General features: G+C 37.9%; 1 protein-coding gene across 1 annotated transcript; it reads right to left on the bottom strand.

Annotated features, from left to right (window-relative positions):
* Positions 1 to 108: 108 nt before the first annotated feature.
* BBS2 (Bardet-Biedl syndrome 2) lies at positions 109 to 26,503 on the bottom strand. The gene is made up of 17 exons (XM_064489153.1): positions 26,212 to 26,503; positions 21,820 to 22,051; positions 17,671 to 17,792; positions 17,346 to 17,408; positions 16,507 to 16,584; positions 13,506 to 13,610; positions 13,336 to 13,422; positions 10,692 to 10,827; positions 10,313 to 10,452; positions 9,320 to 9,464; positions 9,061 to 9,232; positions 8,309 to 8,438; positions 7,008 to 7,139; positions 6,377 to 6,514; positions 5,497 to 5,609; positions 1,285 to 1,433; positions 109 to 588 (listed from the first exon to the last, which is right to left on the bottom strand). The coding sequence occupies exons 1-17, from the start codon at positions 26,326 to 26,328 to the stop codon at positions 482 to 484; spliced, it is 2,166 nt and encodes a 721-aa protein (XP_064345223.1). The 5' UTR covers positions 26,329 to 26,503; the 3' UTR covers positions 109 to 481.
* Between the last annotated feature and the right edge of the window lie 1,417 nt (positions 26,504 to 27,920).

The raw sequence follows: 27,920 nt of genomic DNA, 5'->3' as shown, positions 1-27,920 counted from the left end.
TTTTTAAAAATACACACAAATTGAATATCCATTTTTTTTCTCCTCATAATACAAACAGTTTTATGCAACTCTGATATGGTGGTTATTTTACAATAAGTCAACACAAAGTGCAACACCTTTAAATTTTAATGAAAAAGTAGACAATCTATTTTTAATTACAAATTCAATTACAATTTCAAGGAAAAAGATGTTTCTATAACTGATTTTACATATGTACAGAAAAACAGGACTTTGAAGCCCTAATGTTTCAAAAGTATTCCTTTTCCTCCGTACAAACCTAGTATTGACAACAGTACTACTGATTTAAAAATAGAAAGAATACACTTTTCAAATGCAATGCTTCGTCTTTCATTTGTACAATTCACCAAGGTTGTTTTCATTCTCAGCACCGAGGGTTCACAGGATGTGATTCAAAGCAAACCAGCCTAGATTTTTACAGAAAAACACTTTCTACGAACTTCGTTACCCATTCTTTCCTCTCCTATGAAGACGCTGTCCCCACCCGCATGATTCGGAACAGGGTGTTGATGTTGTTGCTTCGAATTGCATCCCGACAAGCAGTGATCACCTGGTTCTTTGGTTTTCCAACTGTGTGAGAAGAAGCACCAAATCCATATAAGCCAAGAGATTATTAAAAATGAAATTATAAATCAGAGGCCATCTTTAAACAACATAAAAGTAGGTAGTGCAAATTTAACTAATTTATCTTTCCATTCCCTAAAAAAGATACCTTTGTGAGGGAATTTATCACAAACCAAGCTGAGAGACCATCTCACAACTAGAAACCAAGAGTCAGTTTCACAGAAAAGGATCAAAGCTCATATCCACCTAGCAAAGATTATTTTTAAAAGGAGGTCAAAGCACTGACCCAAAACAACAGATTCCAGGTATAAATCTTTGGCTATATTTCTACTTTTTTGGGTTTATTCTATTGCTCTTTATCTAAACTTTAAATTGGACGCTTAACTCATTAAATTTCCGTCTCCCTTTTTTTCTGACAGGAGTATTTAAGGCTTTCCTCTCGGTCAATGTCACTAGGTTTTTCTTTAGAGGATGCAGCAAGATCTAAGGGAAGGAGCTGAAAGTGTTCTTTCCTTCTGAAGTCTGGAGACAGACTAAAGCCAAAAAACAGGCTGACTACACCTCAAGTGAGCGGCACCAGCCTGAGTGTGAAAGGTATCTTTATAGATACAAGCCCTGGTATGAATTCTTGAAACTACCACCATCTTCAATGGTTCTCACCCCAAAATTACAGGCAAAATACAGTGCTACAAAGAGACTTACCACGCAGACGACCTGCTCTTTGAATCGCTTGATTTACTGCTTTGAGGCTTCCCAGTAGCTCTGTGTGATTGTTACAGCGAATTTTATATCCATTTAGCAAGTCTTTATTAAGGTCATAGAGTTCCATATAGCGATTCTTCATTGTTTTCCTGTGTACATAAGTAGAAATTTAACACCACTGTACCTCAATATGGCAGGCTTAAATGAAAAGATACGCAAACTTCTTAGACATAAAAAAAAGGAACACACACCAGATTTTTAGCTGTATTGTCATTAAGACAGGGTAATACTAAAGTTTGCTTTGAAAACATTGAGAATTTTCTACCAAATAGTCTTATTTCTTCCAAATACATGGAAGGTAAGTGGCCTTCCTTAGTTATTTATCCATGGTTTGTTTGAATTTAGGAACCAAGAATTACCGTGCCCACAATATGAGGGTGGGGAAAACTGAGCAAGGCGATAGGCTATCTTCCAAGTTTCAGAATAATACTGGCAGTTTCTTATAAAGTTAAACATACACTTACTATGCAACCCAGCAATCCTACTATGAGGTATTCATTCAAAAGAAATGAAAACATGTCTGCAAAAAACCTGTATGTAAATATTTATAGCAGCTTTATTCTCAATCACCAAAGTCTGGAAACAACCCAAATGTCAATTAATTTGAGAATGGATGCACAAAGTGTGGATAGCCATGCAACAGAACAGTATTAAACAACCACAAAAAAGAATGAACTATTGTTGATAACTTGCAACAATATGGGTGAATCTCAAAGGCATTATGTAAGTGAAAGAAGCCAGATTCAAAAGGCTACATATTGTATGATTCCATTTATATGACATTTTGGAAAAAATAAAACTATAGGAAAAGAAATGAGATTTGTGGTTGCCAGGGACTGGAGGTTAGGAAAGGTACTTGATTGTGGTAGTAGCAACACAAGTGTATAAATTCCCCAAAATTTATTAACTGTAAACCTAAAATGGGTGAATTTTATGCACATATATTGTAAATTATATATCAACTAACTTGATTTTAAAAAATAAATACAATGTACATCTGATAATTTCTAAAGGAAGTATAAATAAACCAGGAAAGGGGGAATTTAGAAGTTGCTGGTCACTTCTCAAGTTTAGCACAAATACCTAAAGCCAGCAACATCTCTTTGACTGAAAAAAAAAGCCAGAGAGAGAGAAAAAGGGGGAGCCCTAGCGATTTGGCAAGAAACAAGTGAAAATCTTATATACCTCAGAGAAAACAACTGGAAGAAAATGAATTGGAAAGTAAGAGGTAAAACTATTTTAATTTACAAATAATACAAGTATATATCTGGAAAAACTAAACTATAAGATAACTGAGTAAAGTAGTAGACTATAAAATCAACATTCAGAAATCAACAGTGTTCATATATACAAACAAAAAACCAGTTGAAAGATACAATGTGGAAGATCCTATTTACAACTGCAAAAAGAAAACACCTAGGCTTAAGCTTGACCAGCAATGTCTGACATCTACATGAAGAAAACCATAAAACACTCCTCAAAGACAAAAAACATATCTTGAACAAACATAAAGACTCTAAGGACACAAAGAACTAGAAAAAAAAATCTTACACCATTTTTGGCAATCATATTGTTGATAGTAATATTGGTTTCATCCTTAAATGTTGTGTGTGTACTATAAGATAAAGCCAATAGTTATGTTGATAGTGATTAGAGCCATGATTTTCGATGTGAGAGAGAAGAGATACAGCTTTAATATCAAAGTTAAATAAGAGCTTGTACTCTTAAATTTGAAGTGGAAATAGTATGAATACATTTCCTAGCTTTATCCATTGAAAAGGGCTAGAATCAATAACCATCACAGTAGCAATCAGCATCTCTAATGCTCAGACTATGATCTCTACGTACCATTTCCCACTAAAAAGAACGAGCATTGAAGAAATGGCTGATTCCAGATTCAGAACAGAATATGCACCAGATAAGCCTAAAACATCTTATACAAGAAAACAAACTAATGGAACTGATGGGTCCCGTCCAAAGGTAAGTAGCCAACCTGAAAAGGCTTCCACTGGCCAAAGACAGCACAACTGAGCCATCATAAAGAATAACTGAAATGGACTGAAGCAGATTTAAATATGTTAATAAGGACTTTAGAATCTCACTGGTCAACTTGGAGATGCTAGGGAACCAACCCATTATTTTAAAGCTGATAAATAAATAGCCTGCTTTTCTAGTACAAACTGTACCTCAGAAAACCAAATAATTTATTAATTTGTGAGGGAATGTAATTTTTTTTTAATTGAAGTATAGTTGATTTACAATGTTTCAGGGATACAGCAAAGTGATTCAGTTATACATATATAGATATGTATCTATTCTTTTTCAGATTTTTCCCATTATAGGTTATTATAAGATATTGAATATAGTTCCCTGTACTACACAGTAAATCTTTGTTGTTTATCTATTTTATATATAGTGTATGAGAGAATATTATTATTTATAGAAGTATTTTAGCTAATATATGAAAAAATAACAATTAAAATATCACTATTTTGCAAGTACCAAAAGAAGTAATTGATCTCAGCAAAGATCAACAGCTGATAACATAATAAAAAGAGACAACCAGATATTACATGCATCCTCATGAAAGTACATAGCACCAGTTATTAAGTATTTTTGCCAAAAAACTGAATCTGAATATGAATCTGATCAATCCTCTAGATCTAACTACCATTCTAACAGAAATACAGAAGACAGAAGAGTAATACTAAACATTACAACAAGGATACAATTAGCAAAATCCAAAACGGGAAACTGCAGAAGGAGAGACCTAGGAGAAAAAGTGAGCAAGCAAACACACAGATTAAAAGATTTATCAACCAAACTCAGTGCATCATCTTTGGTCTTTGGTTGGATCTTGATTTGAACAAAACAACTTAAAACACACACATTTATGAGACAGTTGGGGAAATATTAACACTGACTAGATATTTTGTGATATTAAGAAATTATTTTACACTTTTCTAAGTGCGATAGTGGTATTGTGGTTATTGTTTTTTCAAGACTCATTTCTGAAGTCTTTGTGGCTAAAATTATATGATGTCTGGAATTTGCTTCAAAATCATACAGTGCCTGGAAGAGAAAGAAGGTGAATGTGGAGACGAAACAAGATGAGCCCTTAGTTGATGACTACTGACAACTATTGAAGCTAAATGGCTGGTATACAGGAAATCATTACATAATTCAATCTACTTCTGTATGTGTTTTAAATTTTCAACAGTATAATTATTTTAAAAATCACTTACTCCTGCACAAGACTAATTTAACAATCTGCGAATGATTCCGGCCTTTCAGGAAGAAACAAGCAGCACCTTAGGCTAACTCTTACCTCTAAAATACACATATAAATTTATCTGACATTGGTTAACTATTTTACTGACTCCATCTCAGTACATTTTATTGCCAAGATAAATTTTGCATCTTAGCAAGAAGCTAGACCTGCACAAATTTTTTAACTTTTTTTATTATAAGATATAATACATACTCAGAAAAACTCATAGAACAAATGCTTGTTAACCAGGTCAAGAAACAGGACATTGCCAGCATCCCAGAAGCTTTCCAAAGTGTTCTTTCTGAACAGCGTCCCTCCTCCCCTAGGAGAAAATACTATCTTATATAATAATCTTGTCCCTGCATTTCTTTATATTTTTATCATCTATTTATGCTTCCCAAATGATACAGTTTTTGTCTGTTTCCAAACTATAAATGGAAGCATTTTGTACATGTTCTTTTGAGTCTTACTTGTTTCAATCTCCATTAATGTTTATAAGGTTTGTCCATGTTGTTGTATGTCATTCAGACACATGCATTCTCATTGCATGTAGTATTCATTATACAGAATATATCACAGTTTATCAATTATACTGTTGATGTTAGTTTGGATTGCTTCCATGTGGGATTCTTATGAACAATGCATTTATGAACATTCTTGTACTAATATCCTGGTTTATATGTACATGTTTCTTGAGGTTATAAACCGGAAGAATTGTTGGGTGATAGGTTATGCACATTTTTAACTTTACTGATAATGCCATGTTATTTTCCAAAGTCTCTACACCAACTTACACTCCCACTAGTAGCATCTGAGATGTGTTTCTCCATATTGCTGACATTTTAAACCATGCACCTGTCTTAGCCATGGTAAATACTCACATGTCCCTCATCAGACGAGCATCCTCTGCTCGGACCAGCAAACTTCGGATCACATTAGAATTATCAGCCATGTCAGCGCTGAGCTTCTGATGCACTGAGTGATATTCATCCACCTGGAGACCGTGAACACCCAGGAATTAAAAAGCCTCAGAAACTTATTGAAAACTGGAAAAATTGAGAAGACACGACTGACTATATACCAAGGCCCTTTTCTTTTCACCGTTCACTTGTCCCATCTTAACTATCTCCCATTGTTTCACCTCCCCGTCAATGAAATAATTAGTCTATGCTGCCTCCAACACTCGAGATGACATTCATGTGAATCCTTTCCACCTGTTAGCATCATGAGCCTAAGCAACATACATAGTAACATTTTAGAGATCAGGGATGGGAATGTTGTTATTAAGTGTGAGCCAATCACAATATTTGTTTTTCTCTTTTCTTTCGATTTTGGGTTGTTGGAAAACACTAAATCAAAGAGCAAAGTAGATACAACAGATAAGATGAAGAGCTAGCAAAGGAAAATGTTAATATAGGTTTTTAAAAGTATCCCCCTAAACCAAACAAAGAAAGCAGGGTGGTCACAAGCTAATCACTCACTTTTATAAAAGAAACCCTTTAACTAATGTTAGTTCAATTTGGATTTTAAGAATTTGCAAGTTGAGGGAGGGTACAGCTCAGTGGCAGAGCACATGCTTAGCATGCATGAGGTCCTGAGTTCAATCCCCAATACTTGTGTTTAAAAAAAAAAAGAATTTGCAACAACTCTTTAAAACATGACTATCATGTAACATGTTCATCTGTAGTATCATTAAGAGAAATATTTCAAATGTCATTAGACCACCATGGTGTCAGAAATGCATTCACAAGGTGCCCTCACCTTAACCAGCACTTTCCGTAATTCCTCAAAGTAGACAGGGAAATCTGCTTCTACCTGAAGGTCTTCAATGGCAAAAAATGCTGCCATTGACTGGATGATATCACCAGCCAAATCAATGTCATCAGTATTTACAGTGATCTATCCAGAGGGAAAAAGATAAGTTTAGCATCCTTGGATATTAAAGACAAACTTAGTTGAAATAGTACCTGAATGTCCCCATGTTAAACACATTTATTGAACATAAACTTATATGTGGTGATAAATAAAGGTCTAACCCTCAAGGAAATTACAAATCACATTCATTACTTCCAGCAGCAGGCAAAAAAAAAAAAAAAATCAATCCTCTTGCCTTATAAACTGAAAAACAAAATCACTGACACAGTGAAAATGTTTTGTTCTCGTCTGTATTCCTAACCTGTCCCAAATTAGCCAAGGAATGGGTGAAGGGTAGGAGGGAGAGAGGCAGAAAACCATTGTTCTAGGTTATATCCCCGTGAAAGAGATGATAACACTAACAGACTAGGTTGAAACATGTGGTTTTATGACCTTGGGATTGGTGTCACCCATCTCACTTTACACTGAATGGTAAACATTTCATGATAAATCTATGCCCATGACAGTAAAAAATTACCTCTCCACTAAGTTTTATTTTTATATACAGCTGGCCACCATTCCGTAAGGATGTGAAACACACTTGAAATGGAGCATTCTGAATGTTAGTGTCCTCTGGTAACAGGAAGTTCTGGTTGAGCCATATAACAACCTTAAAGATGAAGAGGATGAAGTGAACTTCCATTTTTAAAGTACAGTCATTATTAAGAGTTATCCTTCTTTCTAGTTTTATCTCTTGGTTTAAAAAAAAAAAGAATTATACTTCACCTCCTACCAAGAAAACACTATTTACACTCCTTTTTCCTACCTCATACATGTTCTTAAGTAACAGTATGGTCCCACAGCATGCATGATTTTGCAGCATTTTCTATTTAGACATAATCTTATACAAAATGTAGAAACTGTTCGGGTATGATGCTAATTCTGTTTACACAACAGCTCTTCTGTGGCTACACCCTGTTTAAAATCATTCCATCCCATCCTTTAAAAAAACTTAAATGAAGTATGCATGCACACACAGCACACAGAGATACATCCACACTACAGGTAAAGAATAAATTGTAATATAAATTATAATACTTTACAGTGGTTTGCAATAAAGGTTCCACATAAGATCCATCCACCTGTGAGGCCTTTTGAAGGGGGCTGCCTATAGAATTTCAAGTTTCACAGGCCAACAAGGGCCTGAGAATTTACATGATTACAAAGCCTTACTGAGAGGCTTTCTGAAGCCCAGCCAAGCTTAAAATCCACAGATATTAGTCCTTTAAACTATACGAAGTGCTGTTGTACCAATTATGTAATCTTCAGGGGCCTCCTGAGAGGTAAGACTATCCTCACTTACAGATAAGAAAACTGGGGCTCTGACTGGTGAGGGGAATTCCCTAAGACCACCAAGAATTTAATTAGTTAAGGGAGTACTTGAACCCAAAAATGTTCCCATTTCCATTTTGATGCAGGCTCCTCTTGAAACACTAGATCAGGACAACCACATTAAGACCACAACAAAAGAAAGAGAGGAATTAAAAACTGCTAAGAATTCACCTATAACTAAGGACTGCTTAGGTAAACAATTGTGAATTATTCAAAAAAAATCTTTGAATTGATTATCCAAAATAAGTATTTTTGAATAATTTTCCAAAATGGAAGATATTTTAGCAATATTTGTGTTACAGGTTATACACCAACTCCAAGCTACATAACTCATGTCATATTTACTGCTACCAAATAACACATTCACGTAACTTCCCCCTTCTATGAAATAATATCCAAAGGATTCTAAAGTGCAAAAGTGTTGAAAGAAAAAAACCAGATACTTACCCTCTGTGCCCGTTCTGCGATGATGAAGTTGACGTAACTGAGTGGCTCCCTGGCAGGGTCTGGGTTGGTCAGCGCATACATGGAGAATCGGGGGAGCTGTCTCGTCAACTCAAATACGTGAAACTGGGTGCTACGGCCAACCAATGTGAACACAAGAGAATTGCCTGTGTAGACTGTTACTTCAAAGTGCAAGGCCCAGAAAATAAAGTCACTACCAGGTCATCAAGCTGATATTTAGGGTTTTATTGAAGAAATCCCTTCCCAAAAACCTTGGGGGTTAAAGTCCCATAGTAAAGCAGTTTGGAATTTAGAGATAATATGAGTCTGCATATATACATGCATGCACCAAGGGTTTAAAACACTCTAAAAGGAATGTGAAAAGGCTTCTGTCCTCCATGAATCTCATGGTTTTCTTCACTAGCTGAGGTTATATATAACTCTATTGTAAAGGTACAACCTGACCCTTATAGTCTTAGAGGCCAAAACTAAATCATCAATTAAAGGTATTTTTGGAACTTCTGTGAAAATGAGATCACCAGAAAATAACCATCTTAAACTTTATACTCTTCATTTATTTTTTTGAAAGATTTCAAATTAGAAAAATAAGAGATCATGGGAAACCTTGCCAGGGTGTGAAAAATCATTAAATGGCTTATCTGGCCCCAGAGAATCCACGGCATAATGGGAAGTCTATACATTTTGCTCTCCTCTAGGTGAGATCTGGAAATGAACTGTGACTTGCAAAGAGTCACCTGCTTCTGTATCCCACGAAGGTTTTCAAGTGCAGATCCACAGGGACATCCTTGGGAGGTGTAATTGGGATGCGGATGGAGCTGGAAAGGTTGTGAATGCTGGGATGCACCACGTGGCTTTCACCTAGAAAAATTCCCTCCGCAAAAATCAAGACTGCTCGGATGATGGTGTCTGCAGGGAAGAGAGAAGGCAGCAGTCCAAGAATCACTCCAAGACAGCACAGGTGCCAGTAAACGCCAGCTGTAAGTAACAACCCACCATTAGAAGTGGAAATGTCCAACTCTGCATGGGCAGCCTGCACCTCACTCCCCAGATTGACGGAGAGGGCAGTGTGGAGCTTGGTGTTGGCTGGGATGATCCCCCGATGCCCATCCACCTCGTTCACTGGACTGCTCAGTTCAGCCTGCAAAACACCCCACGCACTTCCAACTTGGTCACCAGAACAGCAAACTAATGTCAATTTCAGCTTCAGAAGACAGATTCTCCATCATGTTATTAATCTGATTCTTTAGACTTCAGAGGACTCACCTCAGTAGTGCTCTTGCTCTACCAGGCCATGTCCCAAAGGAAAATACCTCATCCCTTTCTGTGGTTAGGGTCCACTGTACCCTAGCATGCCTTTTACATTTTTTTGTATTTTTTTAAATACAGAAATTCACTTAGCACATCACATTCCAACTCAGTTATGCACGACAGGACAAATTAAGTCTTACTCCCCAGCTCATCCGCCAGCCCGTTTGGTACATACATGTACATATACACACACAAACACACACACACAGAGTTTCTGTAGTTGCCAATTTGTATATTATTTGTTGCTGAAATAGATAAAAGATACTCTATTCATATTTCCTTCACTCAGCAATACCTTACCCTTCCATATCAATCCACATATATATAGTTCATTCTTCTAAGCTGCTTAATATTCCCAGCACACATTTCCTACCACTGATGAAAATTTAAGTCCCTTCCGACTTTTCCCTGCTAAAATAGTGGTGCGGTAAACGTCTTTGAATGCTCATGAGAACATTTCCAGAGTTTAACTGCCCAGCAGTGGAATTTCTAGGTTAAAGGATACATGCCTTCTTAACGTGGACACTGGCAGAAAGGCCAAGCAATCCGTGCCTCCACCAGTGGGCTGGGGAGCCCACGCCATGGCAGACACTGAAACTCTCCTTCTTTCAAACTGCCAGTCCTCCTGGCCATTCTCCACTTTTCAGACTCTCATCTGCCTTGCACGTTAGGACTTACCTTGGCATTTTCCTCATAGTTACGAAGTTCCAGTAACAGATTCTGTTTTTTCTGACTCAGCTCTCGGACCAGGTCCTGTTCTACGCTGGTGTCCATGAAGTTCCCTCTCATCTCGGCTGTGCCTGGCAGGTAGCCCCGGACTGACAGGAGGAAAAAACATTCACCAGACTGAGGAATATCCCAAGTACAGCCAGGTCTACTTTTCAGTCATCAATCACCTGTTCTTAAAACCTAAGTTCTCATTTCCCCTACTTAGGAGGATTTATTAGGATGAAAGGCTATCAACACAAATACTTTACAGTGGTGTTTTCTGGTATTCTGACCCAATCAAATTGAAAATCTGACTTTTCAAGGATTTACTTGAAGGATCCCAATTTACTTTCCCCATCCACTGAGCAGCAGATTAACTGTACGTGGCCATCCATCCGGTAATCTCCCTCCACCACACCAGCAATGGCAGAGGAAAAGTTGTCTTTAAAGATAACCTCTCCAGTTCGATCACTTCGAGCATCGACCTAAAAATAAAACAAGAACTTGAAAAATAGCTTATGCTACATTTAAAAAAAAAAACACACAAAATTTTAAAATGAAATCAGCTTTAAAATCAGCTTTAGTCTACAAGTTCTCAAGAGTACTCCTTGGAGCCTTCTCAGAAGGCACCTATAACCACTAAGGCCAAGGGGACCACAAGGGACCTCAGTCAGCTATGCCTTCTTTTTCTTTTTAAACAAAAGCTGTTTCACATATTGGCCTTCACACAGTATTTCATCTGGAGAAGGGGGTTGGCTGAGAGGCAGTACACTTAGAATATACAGCATAGTGCAGAAGTCCAAACTGCCCGGGTTCGGATTCCAGCTCTGCCACTTACTATCTGTGGGATCTTGGGCAAGTCTCTCAACCATTCTGTGCTTGGTCTCCCATCTGGAGATCAATAATAAGAACACGAGGAAAATAACTGTATCGACACCTCAGGGTTGTAACGAGGCCTGAAGGATTTAACACGTGTAAAGCACTTAAAACAGGGCCTGGCACACAGAGGTATAGAAGACAATGTTAACTCTATATAAAGATTTTATCTTCATTAGATGTGAATGAATAAAGTATAGTTACGTCTAAAATTTGAAAAATGCCAAGCTAGCCCAATCTTTCTCCATATAACCTTTTATAATAGCCCCTTTTAAGAGTCCCTCTTCCACATAATTTACTGAGGTACCTTAGTCCTCCTATCCTGAGTCTCCTCTTCCCAAGAGAGGCAAGTTAATAACCAACCCATCAGAAACAAATGCATCTCAAAACAACGAGGATAACCACTTAAAATGATGACTTTGTTCTAAGCAAGAACACATGCATCATCAAAAGCGGCTAGCTGCAGAAAATCTGACAGAGCAAGCATCTCTGTGACTGGTGCCACTCACTGTTTCTGTCTTTCCATAAATATTTTTCTGAGCCAAACTTTGCAATGAAAAAAATACATCCATTTAGGTCATAGTCTACTACTAGCTCCCACCCCTTGTCTGGAGAATACCATGCTCTTAATAACAACATCATGTAAGCCTGAAAATTATGGATGCTAAAGCCTGTGAAGTAATGAATGGACTGTATTAACCAAAGCTCTTAGCATTTTAACAGAACCTTCTAACTCAGACTGAACTGAACTTGCTTCTTTCTAGCTACTTAATGGCCTTTGGCACTGCATTTCCACAATATTTAGCAAAGAAGAGGGTTCATTTGCTAACTAAGAAACAGGGCTACAAATTTATATTCCTTTGTATATTCTACTTTTTTGCTTTATCCAACATGAAGGTTTTGCCTGGGAAGAGATGACCCTCCAACTCAACAAATGACATACTAAAGACAAAATTAAGTGGCTAGTTAAAACTGAATAGTTGACAATTAAATTGCATTTAATTTAGTAATTTTGCACCTGCATTCACCTGCTGGATCTGTATATTTTTCCTTAATGCTATTCTGGTTAAGTGCAGATATCAGTTTTTCTACTTATGTAATGAACCATGTAGTTTACTTATCTTTTTTATGCTCTCAAACAGATTATATAATAGAAATTTCTTTAAAATTTTGAAAGCATTTAACTATAAAAAATCTAGGTCCAGAGTCAGATCTGAAGGTGACTTCTGATAATTTCTCAAGTCAAGTAGTTTCTAATTCTTGGATCAATCATAATAATTCATATTCCCCCAGAATAGAGTCCATTTTATGGATTTTCAAGTTTCTTAATAAGCAACTACATAATCTATCTTTATAATTGTCAATACCCATACCAAAGACAAAACCAAATGGAGAAGCAAGAACCAACCTAACAGTTTTTTAGAGTCTACTCTTCACACAAGAGCAAAGGAAGGCTACATGGCACTGGCCAAAAGTAAAGAAAAACCAAAGAAGAAAAGATGGAATTAGCTGATCTCCTTTAGGCAATGGAAACTGACAGAAAAAAGAGCTGGGGCAAATGGTATCCATGGAGACCTCGCAGCTACTTAGAAGTCCTAACAAGACAATCCTGACTTGCCAAAAGACGGCAGAAAATTCTTATTTGAAGTTAAAAAAGGAAAGAAGCAAAAAATTCTATTTTGAAGTTATAGCTGGGAAAACAATGTAACATGATTCTTCCCATTAATTCTAAGCTTTTGGTCAGACTTGAAGATTTATTAGAAAAGAACTATACAAACAGCTCATTATTAGCTTATTAAAAATTCTTTTTTTAACTTGCCTATGCCTAGATCAACCTGATTAAACTGATTCTCATTCCTTCAAAGAAAAGATTTAGAGCTTTCCTGGAGACTTTCCCCCATATAGGGCTTATAAGACCAAAAGGATACCCATTCACTCTGCAGTGTTGATAATTAGAGCAGGAAGAAAAAATGTGGAAAGATTAAGAAGTTAAATCTGAAAGCACAGCCAAGGAACTCAAGTTTATATTCTCACGTTACTGTTCTGAGTCATACAGCCAATATATCTCAGACAATTATTACTCTGAATTATACTTGAACTCTACTATTTAAACTTACCTTCCCATTGGACCAACCAGTTATCAGTTCACACACTCCATCAGAATTAAGGTCAAAAGCATGAATGCTCATGGCATGATTTTTGGACTGAAAAGGAATTTCAATAATTAGTATACAAATCTCTCAGTAAGTATAAAATCCCTGAATATCAGAGGCTGGATCATACTAACCTTAATTCTCCAGTATCGGGCTGTTTTGTCATAAACTCCAACTGTGCCATTGGAAAGGGCATAACCAAACCGACTGCCATACATGGGGCAAAGAGAGGTTATTATCTGCAAAAAATAATGAAAAAGATACAACCAACATCTTTTCACTAAGGCTCAATTTAATGCAAAGTGTGGCTTTATAAAATTGCATGCCTTGCTATATAAGTGGGTTAATATTAGATTTAAATGCACTTCCAATCCATTAGTGGGGAATGTATTCCTCTTCTCTTTGATCTGTGTCTTCTATTTCAGAGTTGGATAATCAGAACTAAATAAACTCACAAAGCTTACTGTTTTAGATCAAGCATTTGTAGCAAGTGTCAAAAAAAAGTATTTTTTTAATAATAAAATTGAGGAATTGAGGAATAAGCTAAGTACACAAGATCTGGAATACATACAACAGACGTAACACACAATAACTCAAAATGCTTTAATGATTATTCTAGTTTCCTTACTTACAATATCCTACAGCCTAAATTTTTTTCCTACAGTCTAAATTTTAAAGACTTTTTTTATTTAAGTATAGTTGATTTACAATGTTGTGTTAATTTCTTGCACACAGCATATTGATTCAGTTATACATAGATATATTCCTTATCATATTCTTTTTCATTATAGACTATTACAATGTATTGAATATAGTTAAAACCCACAATTAAACATCCTTTAAGTGTATACTTTCCTATGATATGATTTATTGTTTGCTAGAGATGAAAGACATTTTTAGAAGAAAATATAATCCTTTGAAAAGTGAAAACCAAGCACATGGATTTGTGTATGTATCTAACAATATACAGAATGCATATATTATACCAAAATATTTACAGAACTATCCGAGGATTTAACATACTTAAAAGGATAAAATTTTAGATACTGAATGAAATTATCCTTCAATGTTAAAACTAAAGCTTAATGATATCTATGATCCTGCAGATCCACTTTCTAACTCTGACATTAATATAAGAGATATTTAGGAAATAAACTGTGTAAAGCAGAGAATAGTTATGTAATTTCCTCTACACCCACAGCTTTTCTATAAAACCACCCACTTCACTTAACTCTGAATACAAAGTGTTGTGTAGGACTCCAGAATTATTTAGCTCAAGACATTCTTTTGGCAGTACTGTTTGACTGCCAAATTAATTATAATTTTGCTGATGTGCAAAAAGCATTTGAACTAGGAGCAAAATCAAACCCAGAGGACAGGAAAACAGCCCTGAAACGAACAACGTTATAAAGTCCACAGTTTCACAAATTTAGCCCCAGATTCCCTAGGTTCCTTAGTCCTTCATTAGTTCACTACTTTCTTCTTTTGTGGACTAGAGGATCAACAGGCATCTCAAACCTCTTGCTCTATTTCATATTCTCTTGTCCTTTTGTAGAATTTAGGAAAAAGGTGTTTCAAAGAATGTATTTCCCTCACATCTAGTACTGACAATAAACAGAAAGCCAACAAAACCTCAAAGATTCCCACCAAACGGAAAAAGATTTGCTACATATCTGAATGAAAGGGAGATGGTAGTGCAGGACACAGCACTTGCAGGCCAGTGCTCAAGCTGGTTTTTTTTGTAGGGACGGGTAACAGCGTGATGGCAACCCCCTTTAAGAAGCTAATGATAGCTAAGGATCTTCTCTCCAGAAGAGCACACGTTAAACACACACACAAACAGAATTCTCTGTACAGACACACAGCTTCAGATTGCTGCTTTGGGCACTCATTTCTCCCCTTCAATTTCCTCTATCCACAACTATCAGCTTACAATTACAATAATAACTATGAACATATAAAAAGTAAAAATCTATAATAAAGGTAAACTAGTTAAAATCATTGATAACACTTCATGTTCCAATATGCATACTTTGCTTTTGGTCTCCCTTCTGTAATTAGGGGAACAGATGCCTGCCCTTCCCAGACAGCTTTGGTAAGTGGCGAGAAGCAAGGACAAGTGGCCAAGGTCAGTATTGAGGCCAGTGCCCTCAAGCTTTTCTAATGCAGACTTCCAAATATCATCTGATTAAATTTTGCACAATTCCACCATTTTGATCTCTAAGACTTCCTTCTGTTGGTTTTTTTTTCTACCCATTAACAATTCACAAGCCATTGCTCTTTTATCCTCTTCTCCCTCCTTAATTCAGAATATCCCAATTCTTTTCTCTGTTTCCATCTTGCCCAATCCTGGAAGACCAGCAGCAAATAAATATCCTAAGAATACCAAAACTACAAAGGATAAGAGCAACCTTTAGACACTGCTTTAAAAAAATTAACTCTTTAAGAAACATCTCAGGTTCAATTACATGCGTAATTCTAATCACAAAGAAACTAGTCAAGTTCTCCAACATCTAATTTTTAAGTTTACCTACAGAAATGTGCCTCAGAAGTACTTAATTTGAAAGAGGAAAAGTATAAAAATCTCATTTATGGCCTTCATTCAATATTCAATCCCATTTAATACACATGATAGAGAGGTGGAGGACAAGGCACAAGGATTCAAATCTAGACCACGCCACTTAATAGCCATGACCTTATGAAAGTAATGTAACAAAGAAGTTTAACACGTTCCCTCATCTGTAAAATGAGAATTAATAATACCTTCCTAATAGGGCTGTTGTAGGATTAAGTGAGGAAGTTCATGTAAAGCCCTTAGAAAAGTGCCTGGCATATATCAGGTGCATAATAAATGGTTGCCATTATTATTATTAATATGTATTAGCTCATTAAAAGAGATATACCTTTAAATAGAGAAAAGTTATATTGAACACATAATCAGTCTTTTCAAAATATATCTTGATAAAGGATATTTAAATGCTTCTTTCTCTGTAATGTACAGCTCTGTTTAATCTTCACAATTTTTACCCAAAAACAGTCTGGTTGTGAGAAGATGCCCATGCTCTCTGTGAAGTTATATCTGACTGTGCTGATCTATCTCACCCAAGGTTATAATTCTGAGGTGGCACTTGTTACCTCTGTTTCTGTCATTTCTGCCACAATCTCATCTTCTTTAAAAACTCGGATATCAAAATCCTCAGATCCAACAAGAAGCTGAAAGGAAAAAAAAAATCATGCATATTTTTTCAGCAAGTGAACACAGCAAAATTTCCATAAATAAAAAATTACATGCTATTTTGTTGCTACAGACACTCAAAAGTTCCAATTTCCCAGTAATGTGATGCTCAGAAAGATTCCCTCTAATGATGTCAAGATTTGGTCAGTGAAGAAAAAGTGGCTACTACAGATCCTGTCACGTGGGCTAAACCCCCTACCAGAACAAGTTCTTCCACCAGGCACCCTGGTTCAATGTCTGTCTGCTTCCAGGTGGAAGCCCTGTTTCAAAAGCCAGAGCCTAGTATCTGTGAACAGGTGGAGGGTAAGTCACTGTCCAACACAGTACTTCACCAGCTGTTCAAGAAGCTAATTTCTAGAGTTACCAATAGAATAGCTTTAAAAAGGCTAAGAGCCAATCTCTAAAACTTTTAGATTCTTGGAAAAGTTGGCCAAAATGGAGAACTAGGTACTCAAAGCATCAAAATCAAGTTATAAGATTGGGAATATGACTGCAATCCCATCAACTGTTCTGCCCTCTCTCCCTGTCCTGTGTCTTTGAAACATCAAGGTCTTGACACAAGTGAATTATTGTTCAAAAGAAAGGAGAAAGACAAATGAGGCCAGTTGGCTCATCATTGAGGTAACAGAGCACCAAAATCAACCATAAGAAGCTAACACTTCTCTCAATACTAACGTCACTGTCATGGGAAAATGTATGCACTGAGCTGAGCAAAAGAAGTCTCTCCTCCCCCACATACCTCTTTCTTCCCATCACCGTCAAAGTCACACAAGGCCAAGGAATGAACATTATCTCCAGTAACCTAAAAATAAAACCAAAATCATTGATATAGCATCTTTTTTCACTTAATGCAAACATATGAGCCACATGAAAGAGAATGATACAAATCACCAATTTAGAATTCAAATTACTCATATTCTTTTCTAATGTATGAATTAGATGTATTGTTCTATTTTGTTTTTATTATTTATTAGAGTCAGTGGTAAAACAAACAAACAAGACCTAAAGAACAGTAAAAGTAAAAATGTTTAAGAGCACTAAAGAGAATGTTTTGTTCTTCATACCGTCCAAAAGAGATCATTTCCTTCATGATCAAAGCCCTGCAGAGCACAATTTCCACCAATAATTGCAAGAGGAGAGGAAATGTCTCCCAGTGTCCCCAGCACAATTGCATTGGCCCCATCTGCTACCTGAGAAGGAAGAAAAGACATAAACTCTCAAACACAATGATGCGCAGGCATGCTAGAGTTAACACAGATCCTTATTTTTATTTGGATACTCAAATTCCTCTGTCATCACTTCTGAGAAGCCACATGGTCTCCTGAGAGGCAGGCCAGGGCTGTCCACAGAGGACAGCATCTGGGGCTGTTATGTGGTCATGCAAGGATGATCAGAGATCCAGGATAAACTCGGGCCCTTGGCCTCCCACACTAATCTGCTACGATAGCCTGCTAGAAAATGTCAGGCTCTCTTGGACCACCAGGTTCTAGAGGCCAAATTCCCTAGAGAATCAATACTTATGCCCTTAAAACTGCCAAACTTTTGTAATCTATTTTAACCATTTCAGATGGAAATCTTTTTAATACTTATTACCCAATTCTCTTACTACTACTCTTTTTAATTGTAAAGCACTAAAAACTACAAACAATAAAACAAACACCTATAGACCCACCATCCAGAATTAATAAATGTCTTAGACTTGAGTAAAGTACGTAAGTGTAATAATTTAATTTATTTTTAGAAGATTCAAGGACATCTTCGGAAATACTAATTGTTTACTGTACAGGAAAACAGTCCTTACTTACATAGTCTTTAATTATGAAAACTATAAAAGAAATAGATTGGCTATAAAAGAAAGAAAAGAATTCATAAGAAATCAAAACTACTAAATGGTCAATCAATCAAGTTAAAAGGTAAAAAATAACCTGGGAAAAATAACTGCAATATATAAGACAAAGAGTTAATAGTTTTTGTTAATAAGACAGTTAATATAAAGTAAATAAATAAGAAAAGGGTAAACAATCCAAGCAAAAATAAACAGGAAATTCACAAGGGAAGAAATACAAATAGCCAACAAACATGAAAGATGTTCATTCTACAATATGTCATTTTTCACTTTCCAGATTAGCAAAGATGGAAAATGACAATACTATCTGTTGTTGGTTAGGCTGTGATAAAACAGGCACTCTCATATTCTGAGGGGGAGGCGGAAAGACAGGAATCTTTCTAAAAAGCAATTTAGCAATATCTATGCAAAATCTCACTTAAAAAAGGTTTTTAACTCAGCAGTTGTAAAGCTGAATCCTTGTGATCATTAATTTTGTGTGTTAACTTGACCAGGCCATGGTACCCAACATTGGTCAAACATTATTCCAGCTGTTTCTGTGAAAGTATTTTTTAGATAAGATTAACATTTTTTCCTTTCCTTTCTTTTTCTTTTTTTTTTTTTTTTTTTTTTGGTGAGGGGAGGTAATTAGGTTTATTTATTTATTTATTCTTAGAGAAGGTGCTGGGGATTGAACCCAGGACCTCATGCACACTAATCATGCACTCTACCACTTGAGCTATACCCTCCCCCTGAGATTAACATTTAAATCAGTTACCCTCTATAATGTTGGTGGGCCTCAGCCAATCAGTTGAAAGCCTAAATAGAAAAAAAAGAGTGACTTCCCCTGAGGAAGGAAGGATTCTGACACCAGACTGCCTTTGGACTTGAGTTTCAACATCAACTCTTCCCTCTGTCTCCAGCCTGCTGGCTTACCGTGCAAATTTTGGACTTGCCAGCCTCCACAACTGCATGAACCAATTCTTTAAAATAAATCCCTCTTTTCTCTCTCTCTCTCTCTCTCTCTCTCTATACATACACACACATAGACACAAACACACACACACACACACACACACCCTATTGGTTCTGTTTCTCTGGAGAACCCTAATACAGTCCTAAACTCGATTTCAGTCTTGTACAAAACCACAGAAAGAGTATCTTGGTGACCTTGGAATAGGCAAAGATTTCTTAGGACAGAAACAGCACTAACCATTAAAGAAAAAAACCGATCAGCTAGATTTCATCAAAATCGACAACTTTTGCTCATCAAAAGACATCTACCTACTGGAATGAGCCACATACTGGGACCACATACTGGGATAAAATATTTGTTATATGTGAATCTGGCAAAGAACTTATACCCAGTATATCCAAAGAACAACTACAAATCAATAATACACCCAAACTACCAATAAAAAAATAGGTAAAAGACTTCAACTCTTCACAAAATAATACAAACAAAAAAATAAGCACAAGAAAAGGTGTTCTATGTTAGTGGTCACGAGAAAAATGCAAAATGAGACCACAGTAAGATACCACTTCACGCCTACTAAAATGGCTCAAATTACAAACACTGGTAACACCAAATGTTGACAAAGACCGTGCAGCAATGGAACTCTCATACATTGCTGATGGAAATGTAAAAGGGTACAACTACTCCTAAACTAAAACATGTCCACAAAAAGACTAGTACAAAAATGTTTATAGCAATTTTATTCATAATTGCTTAAACCTGGAAACAACCCAAATGTCCATCCCACATGTCTATCATCAGAAGAACAGACAAATTGTGACATAGTCACACAGTGGAATACTATTCAGCAACATAAAAGAACTACTGCTAAAAGCAACAGCACGGATGATTCTCACAGACATGCTGAGTGAAAGAAGCCAGATACCAAAGAGTACATTCTGTATGATTTCATTTGTATGCTATATGATTCCATCTGTATGAAGTTCAAAAACAGGGAAAGCTAATTTAAGGTGACAGAAATCTATGGGGAATAGGAATTGACTGGAATGAGGCACAATATTTTCTGAAATAATGGAAGTGTTCTATATTTTTAAAGGGGGTGTTGATTACAGGGATCAAAACTCATCAAACTGCACACTTAAGGTATGTGGATTTCACTTTATGTACATTTTACCTTAATAAAAAAATACTAAAGAAAAATTTGCATTTCTAAGAACTTATCCATAGGAAATAGTCAGAGAAGCTGGCAAAGATATATGCTTATGAAATTATCAATTATAACAGAGGAACTATGGAAATAATATAAATATGCAACAATACAGAATGGGTTAAACAAATTTTGATATGTTAACACAATGAAATACTATAGAGCCAACCAGAATAAAGCACAGATATATAATAACTTTGATATAAATACTTCACAATATATATATTATTGAATAAAAAGGCCACATGTAATAGCCAGGGAGTGGAGGCAACCCAAGTGTCTATTAACTGATGAATGGATAAATAAAATTTTATTTACACATACAGTGGAATATTACTCAGCCATAAAAAGAATGAAGTATGATACATGCAGTAAAATGTCCAGAATAGGCAAATCTATGGAGACAGAAAGTAGATTAGTGGTTGCCTAAGGGTGAGAAGTTGGGGGAAAATGGGAGTGACTACTAATGGGTACTGGGTGTCCTTTCAAGATAATGAAAATGTTCTAAAATAAATTGTGATGATGGTTGTCAACTCTCTGAACAAACTATAAACAACTGAACTGTATACTTTAAATAGGTGAATTATACGGCATATGAATTTTATCTCAATAAAATTGTCATAGAAAAAAAGTAAAAGCTACATGTACATAGTATGATCCCATCTTATAAGAAAAAAAATCCACTCACAAATACTTAGTAAAAAGTCTGAATAAATCAATTCAAGAGCTAAGTGTTATTTCCAAATGAAGAAATTATAGGTAGTTATTTTTATTTTGCTTCCATACCTCTTCTATAATAAATATGGATTATTTGGATATTAAAATTTCAACAGCCTGCAGATGGCAGGCTACAGTAAGTGCTTCTCCTATAAACTACTATACTAAACTTCAATGCAAAGCCACCAAGAGACCTGTTTGCTGGCTTCCTGGCTGTTGGCTGAATTCTCAATGGAAAATCTTGACAGACGGTAGTATCAGATATATCTCAGGAGAGATAAGCTGGAGTGTTAACAAGTGGTTACCAACCATGACCAAACAAATGTCAAGTACATGAAGGAGATGCAAATGGCAAAATCTTCGTATTTTTTAACTGTACTACAACAGTCACATAATAAACCAAAATAAATGCCTGATCTTTTTCAAGTATAAAAAAAATCATGAACATTAACAGGTAATCGGAGCTTTATGGTTATAAAGGGGTATACTTGCCTCTCTGTAGAACAAATCTGAATTATTGTGGACATCGTAAGCCAAAAGATTAGTCTGCGTCCCCACTAAAAGAGCATCATAGCCAAGTTCAGGGTTCAATACGCCTGCAGTCAGGCAGCTGACTGCCTGGTTAATGTTGAGAAGAGAAACATCAGACTCCAGGGGACTCTGAAAGACTCTGGATGCACCAAAATGCTGGCTCCGTGTATGAGGGTTATGAATAAAAACCTGAAACAAAAACAGTTAATTATATCCCCTTAAAATACCAAAAAAGTAAAAACATACATCTTTCTAAAAACTCAGGTTATCAACAAATAAGTCACTTTAATCACATACAAAACTTGAAACACCCATTCACAGTTCTGTGCATGGCAAGCTTTCAATCACTATGAATTGTGGAAATCCAGTAGTTCTTAACCTTGTAAAGAACAATGTAATGGCCAAGATCTAGTTGTTGCTTATCAGGGCAGCTTATACACTACCCACTAGCAGGATGTTAAAGTACTCTTAAAACCAGCCTTTTCTTGATCAACCTATAGGAAGCTGCCACCAGTTACAATGAAAATTGCTACATACCAGCAGCATCAGAGAAAATAGAGTAATAAACAATTCCGTTAGTATTTTTCATCCAAGTGTCTAACAAATTCACTTCCTAACCCTTAAAACTGGTAGTTTTAAATGTGGTAGTTAGTAAATCTGTTTCACAAACCTAAACTGAGTCACACACATCAAGTTTCTTGAAGGCTTTCATAGTCTATACTAGTAAGGCAGAAATAATTTGCTCAAGGTTGATTAATTTAACAATTTCAACAATCATAAATATAATCATTTGAGTGTCCACACAAATCATTCAGTTTCCTTGGGCTTCATCTGTAAGGAAGTCTGGACTAGAACATGCATTCTCAAGAGGGGTGATACTGCTCCCAAGATGGGTAACTAGGTGGGGGGGGGGGGGATCTGAGACATTAGAATGGCTTGTGGAGCCCCAAAGGGCCAGTAAAAAAAAAGCCAGATATACAGTATATCTATGGTATTTAAGTTTCATTGGGGAAATTTTCATTTTCTGAAAAATGCTCCATGGGAGGCAATTAAAAAAAAAAAAGGGATGGGAAATTGGACTAAAGATCCCTTAAGTCCCTTCTAATTCTAAAATTTGCTAATTTTAAATAAGCATTTCACCCTTTGGTATAAATCTAAGTAGGATTCATACTAAATTATTATATAAACAAGGTAGCCTATTCAACAAAGAATAAATTTCAGAAGATTGGTTAAATATAGAATATGTAGAAAAATATATAAACATGTATAAAAGGTATGTATTTGCTCAATTTTGTGTTCACGTTCTCCTTTATCTATACTTAATAATATGCTTTTACAAACGTTACTGCATTTGGTCCTCACAACAAGCCCTGACATACAGATGAGGTCAGAGGGGTTAAGGCCCTTCCCAAGGTCTCGCCACTGATAAGTAACAGGGCTGACACAAGCCTGGTGTCTGGCTCTAGATTCTAATCTCAAGCCACATCTTACTTCCTTTTATAATAGCTCTGAACAAAAGAATTCTTACAGAGTCTTCTAGTAATTAGAGATGCTAAGAAAGAACAGGAGGGGGAATAACCTATGGACTTCATATTCATTGTTATTGGAAGGGAAAGACTTTAGGGTTTGATGCCAAAAGCAACAAGTATCCCAGGAGTCTGGTTTCTCCCTAGTTCCCCTCCTGATGTTCTCTGCACACAGAAATCAGTGCCCAGGAGACCCACCTGTTCCACAGGCAAGGAGAAAGCCAAGCTCAGTCACACAACAAACAGATTACTCCCAGTGCCTTCAGCCAAAGGACTGGTTGAAATTCACATATTTGTTCTAGCTGAGGGGGTGCTGCTGACAATATCAAGCCAACTAAGCCCCTCAACTCCATGCTGAGAAGAAACAAGCATCCAGAGGAAAACACTGATGTTCATCCTACAAGAAACTCCTTTTTAAATTATCCTTGCTCAGGTTCAGAAACCAGATCCCAGTAAGTCAGCTCTCCATTCACAACAGAGTCCCACTGAAAATGACAAAATCCTGTTTCTAGAGACACAGGCCCCAACGGTCAAGGAGGGCTTTAGCCTTACCTGAAATGTTTAATTGTTTTTAAAAGAGAATATATTTGTATATTATTTGGCTCATAAAATACTACCAATTTTTTTTAAGTCTCAAGATAAAAGATCAGGTCAGAAATTTTCAGATTTGTTTAAAGTTCTGAGCATAAAGTATTCCAATTACAAGGAACATAGGACCTTCTCTCTCTCTGTCTCTCCTTTTTTTCCCCCCAGCTCCAAAAACCTAGACCAAGAATTGTGTCCCTGCCTCCCATTCTAGGTCACATTCTAATGAAGAGGCTTCCATAGAAACTTCTGCCTGATCTTCCTGCTGCCACACTCACCTCCCTGCATCTCTGTTGCAACACCAGCCAGTCACCCTTTATCTAAAACATAAACCAAATTTCATCACTAACTTCGTTAAAGCCAAGGTCTTTACCACGGCCCTAGATGGTCCTGCCACTAGCTATCTCCCCATTTCCCTCACTTCACTCCAGCAGCCTTCCCACGTTCCTGGAACACACCAAACATACCTCTACCCTAAGGCCTTTGCACTTGCTGATGCCTCAGCCCCGAAGACACTTACTCCACCTGTCTGAAGGGCTTGTTTCCTCATTTCCTACAGACCTCTGATTCACAGTTATCTTCTCAAAGGCCTATCTGATCACCCTGTCTAAAATAGCAATCTCCCATCAGCCCCATCCCCTTACTCAGTTTCTCTCCTATGGAGACAGTGTGTGTGTATGTGTGTGTGTATTAACTGTCTGGCTCCCTCTCTCAAAGGTAACCTCCAAGGGGGTGAAACTTGTCTGTCACATTCACCCTTGTACCTGCAGAGCTAAGAACAGTTCCCAGCACACAGCAAGCCCTCAATGAAACCTTTTCAGCCCATTTATTTAGCTGCTGTGCATCTATAGCAGAAGACATATGAATTTATTTTTGGTATTTGTCAGTGCCTCCTAACATTATTACAACTAACATTATTATCCACCAGGTTCTGTGCTAAATGCTTTACTCTTATTATATACCATTTAATGAAAATGAATCATTACTTTTTGTTTATGCATCCCAAGATGTAGCATATGAGAAAACATACAACATAGGTGAAAGTGTCTTGAAAACTATAAATCATTCTATAAATGTTAGCTTATTAAATCCACATTGGGTCACAGAACATGCACTCTAATCTCATTTCTACACTTTCCAGTTGAGCAGCCTCAAACATTGCTTTGAACCCCTCTGAACCGTTACTTCTAATCAGTAAAGTGGGAGTAATAAAAAGAAAATGACAGCTAACAATCAGCAGCCACTGCCTAGATGCCAAGCACATGATGTGTAGTAACTTACTTAATCCTCTTAACAACCCTATGTGATAGATACTGTTATTAAGTACCTAGCCCAGGGTCATGAAATTAGTAGGTACTGGAGCCAGGATCTACCAAACCTGTGCTATGCTGCTGCCGTTGGCAACATAGAAAGGATCCTGAAATACTTAATGTAATAAGGCTTTGTACCTATTAGAAGTTATTACGCCTGGTGTCACTATACTCCATGTATTATGGGCATATCTCCATCAATACACAGTGCCTTGTTGATCTGCCTTGTCTCTTGTCCTTCTGGACTACAAACTTTCTGAAAGTAAGAACTCCAATTTTATCTGTGAATTTCCAAGATCTAGCACGAAGGAGGTGTTCAGTAATTCCGGTGAATGTTGAACGACCATGCCTTTTTCGTCTCTGTGACTCCCACACCTTGCACAGCACCTGGCACATAGTAAGCACCTAATAGGTACTTACTGAATAAATTATAGGAAGAGACGAATATACATGGATAAAGATCATAAGTGCAATCTGCGTAATTTAAGTTAGGGATCTTTGTAATTTTTTTTTCCGTAAAGTTGTTTGGCTCTGAGAGGCAGTGTGACATACTAGGTAGTTCCAGAGAGACAGGCAGAGGCCCTAGGCTCAAATCTGGGGTCTGCCACTACTTCTAACCCTATCCAAGCCCTTTGCCTCCTGGGGATTTCTCTTCCCTAAGCTCTTTATCTGCACAGAGACTCCAACACTGGCTGAGTCTAAGTGCCTGGAGACAACGTTAACTGCTCAGAAAAGTCGTTCCCGTTATGATTCATCATTTCTGCACAGGATGGAGAGCTAACCAGACGACAGACCGGTTGCCGGGCAACCCTGGCTGGGGGCGGAGTTGGAGAATGAAGGGCGGTGTTGCAGGGGCGCGGCCCGCGGAGGCCCTGGGGACTACTGGGGTCCCAGCCCCGTGCGGATAGGAGAGGGTGGGAGCGGTTACCTTGCCTGCTTGGGTAGCGGCCGCCAGGCACGGGTGAGTCCCGTCGTAGCGCCCTACGGCCACCATGCGGGGGCTGATTTTGTGGCGCAGTTTCAGGGTGAACACAGGCAGCAGCATGATGGCGGTGGCTCAGAAGAAAAGGGCTAGTGGACTGAGACCGGCGCCCCGGACCCGGCCTCACCGCCACGGCGAGGGACGCGGGGACCAAACCCGACCACACCGGCTCCGGCCGCCTCAGGCCTGGGCGGGAAAGTGAGAGGGACGGAGCTGGACCCCAGGCCTCCAGCTCTTTCTGCGGCTGCGCAGACCCGCCCTCCTAAGTCTGCGGCTGCGCGGTCGGGCCTCACGCCGGGCTGAGGCTGAAATTGGGTCTGCGTGGCTGGGTTGCGTGTTTTTTTGCAATAACCTAACCGCGTTGGGTTCGACAACTCAGCTCACAGTGGCAGTGTCCTAGCCAGTGCCCCTCTGGGGCTTCTCTTTCTAGTACCGCAACCAAGCTGCTGCACCGTTGCAGATTGCACACACTTCTACCGCACTCCGGAGGGTCATTAATTCAATAAATTAATGCCTACTTTGCCTCTTACTTCAGCTGTTACGTTAATGCCTACAGTAGTTACTTCATTAAGTATATCAATCCAACCCCCTCTTTCCCCAAAATCACACTTTAAACTCTTCACCTTTAAATAGTCCATGGCCCTTTGTAAAATTCCCTATATGTTTTAAAATGCAAACATGCAAAATTGAAAAGTCATGAAACTTCTCAACATTACACAAAGCTCTCCCAGGTCTCTGCAGCCTCCTTTTTTGCTGCCTCTTTTCTCAGAATCACTCCTTTCTCAGATGCTATCTCTAGTCTCTCTACCTCTGCTCACAATAGCCCTGTGCCTGGAATGTCCTTACCCTCACCTCACAGCTTGGGCAGCACCAATCTCGGGAGTCATGTCTGACTATCTCTCTCACAGCTGCTACCGCACTTAGGTGCTTCCTCTGTGCTTCCATGGGTCCCCCAGCAGTCGTATCATTTGCCATATTGGGGGTATTTGAGTCTTTGCATCCCAGCCCTAATTAGGAACAACGTGGATCCCAAACAGGATACAGAATCCCCATCCTCCCTGCCGAACCCTGATCAGGGCAAGGGACTTGGAGGCTTTCCACTGACAGCCAGGAGAGGCTGGCCCACAGTCTCCTGTACCTCTCATGACCCACTAGGAATCACTGGCTCTTCAGAGGGGACATATCTTCATGTCAGTGAGATCTAGGGCTCCTGAGGACCCAGGACTTGGCAGGGAGGAGCGGGTAGGCTCTAGGTTGGCCGCACTCCATAGTAAGTAGGCCCACAAGCCTTGACAGCCTGCAGACCTGGGTTCAAATTCCTCCTCCGTCGCTCACCAGCTGAGACATGGCCCATCATTTAATCCTAATGCTCACATTTATTGAGTGTCTTCTCTGTGTGAGACGCTCAAACCACTAACTCATTGAATCCTCACAACCACCCTCTGAGGGAGAGTCTGTCACCATCCCATTTTACAAGAGAGGAAACTGAGTCATGGGAGGTTATATAACGTCAGCCCAAGGTCATACAGCTGGTAAGTGGCAGAATTAAGATGGCCCGCCCAGGTGGTCAGGGCTCTGGAGCCTGAGCTGCTAACCACTGCACGTGTGCCTCAAGCCCCGGTGTTTCTTCTAGAAAAGAGAAGTATTAATAGTAC

The sequence above is a fragment of the Camelus dromedarius genome, chromosome 9, assembly GCF_036321535.1.
Source record: "Camelus dromedarius isolate mCamDro1 chromosome 9, mCamDro1.pat, whole genome shotgun sequence".
In the NCBI taxonomy this organism is placed as follows: domain Eukaryota; kingdom Metazoa; phylum Chordata; class Mammalia; order Artiodactyla; family Camelidae; genus Camelus; species Camelus dromedarius.
Note: the sequence above shows the minus strand (reverse complement) of the source record. Positions and strands in the feature narration are given on the sequence as shown.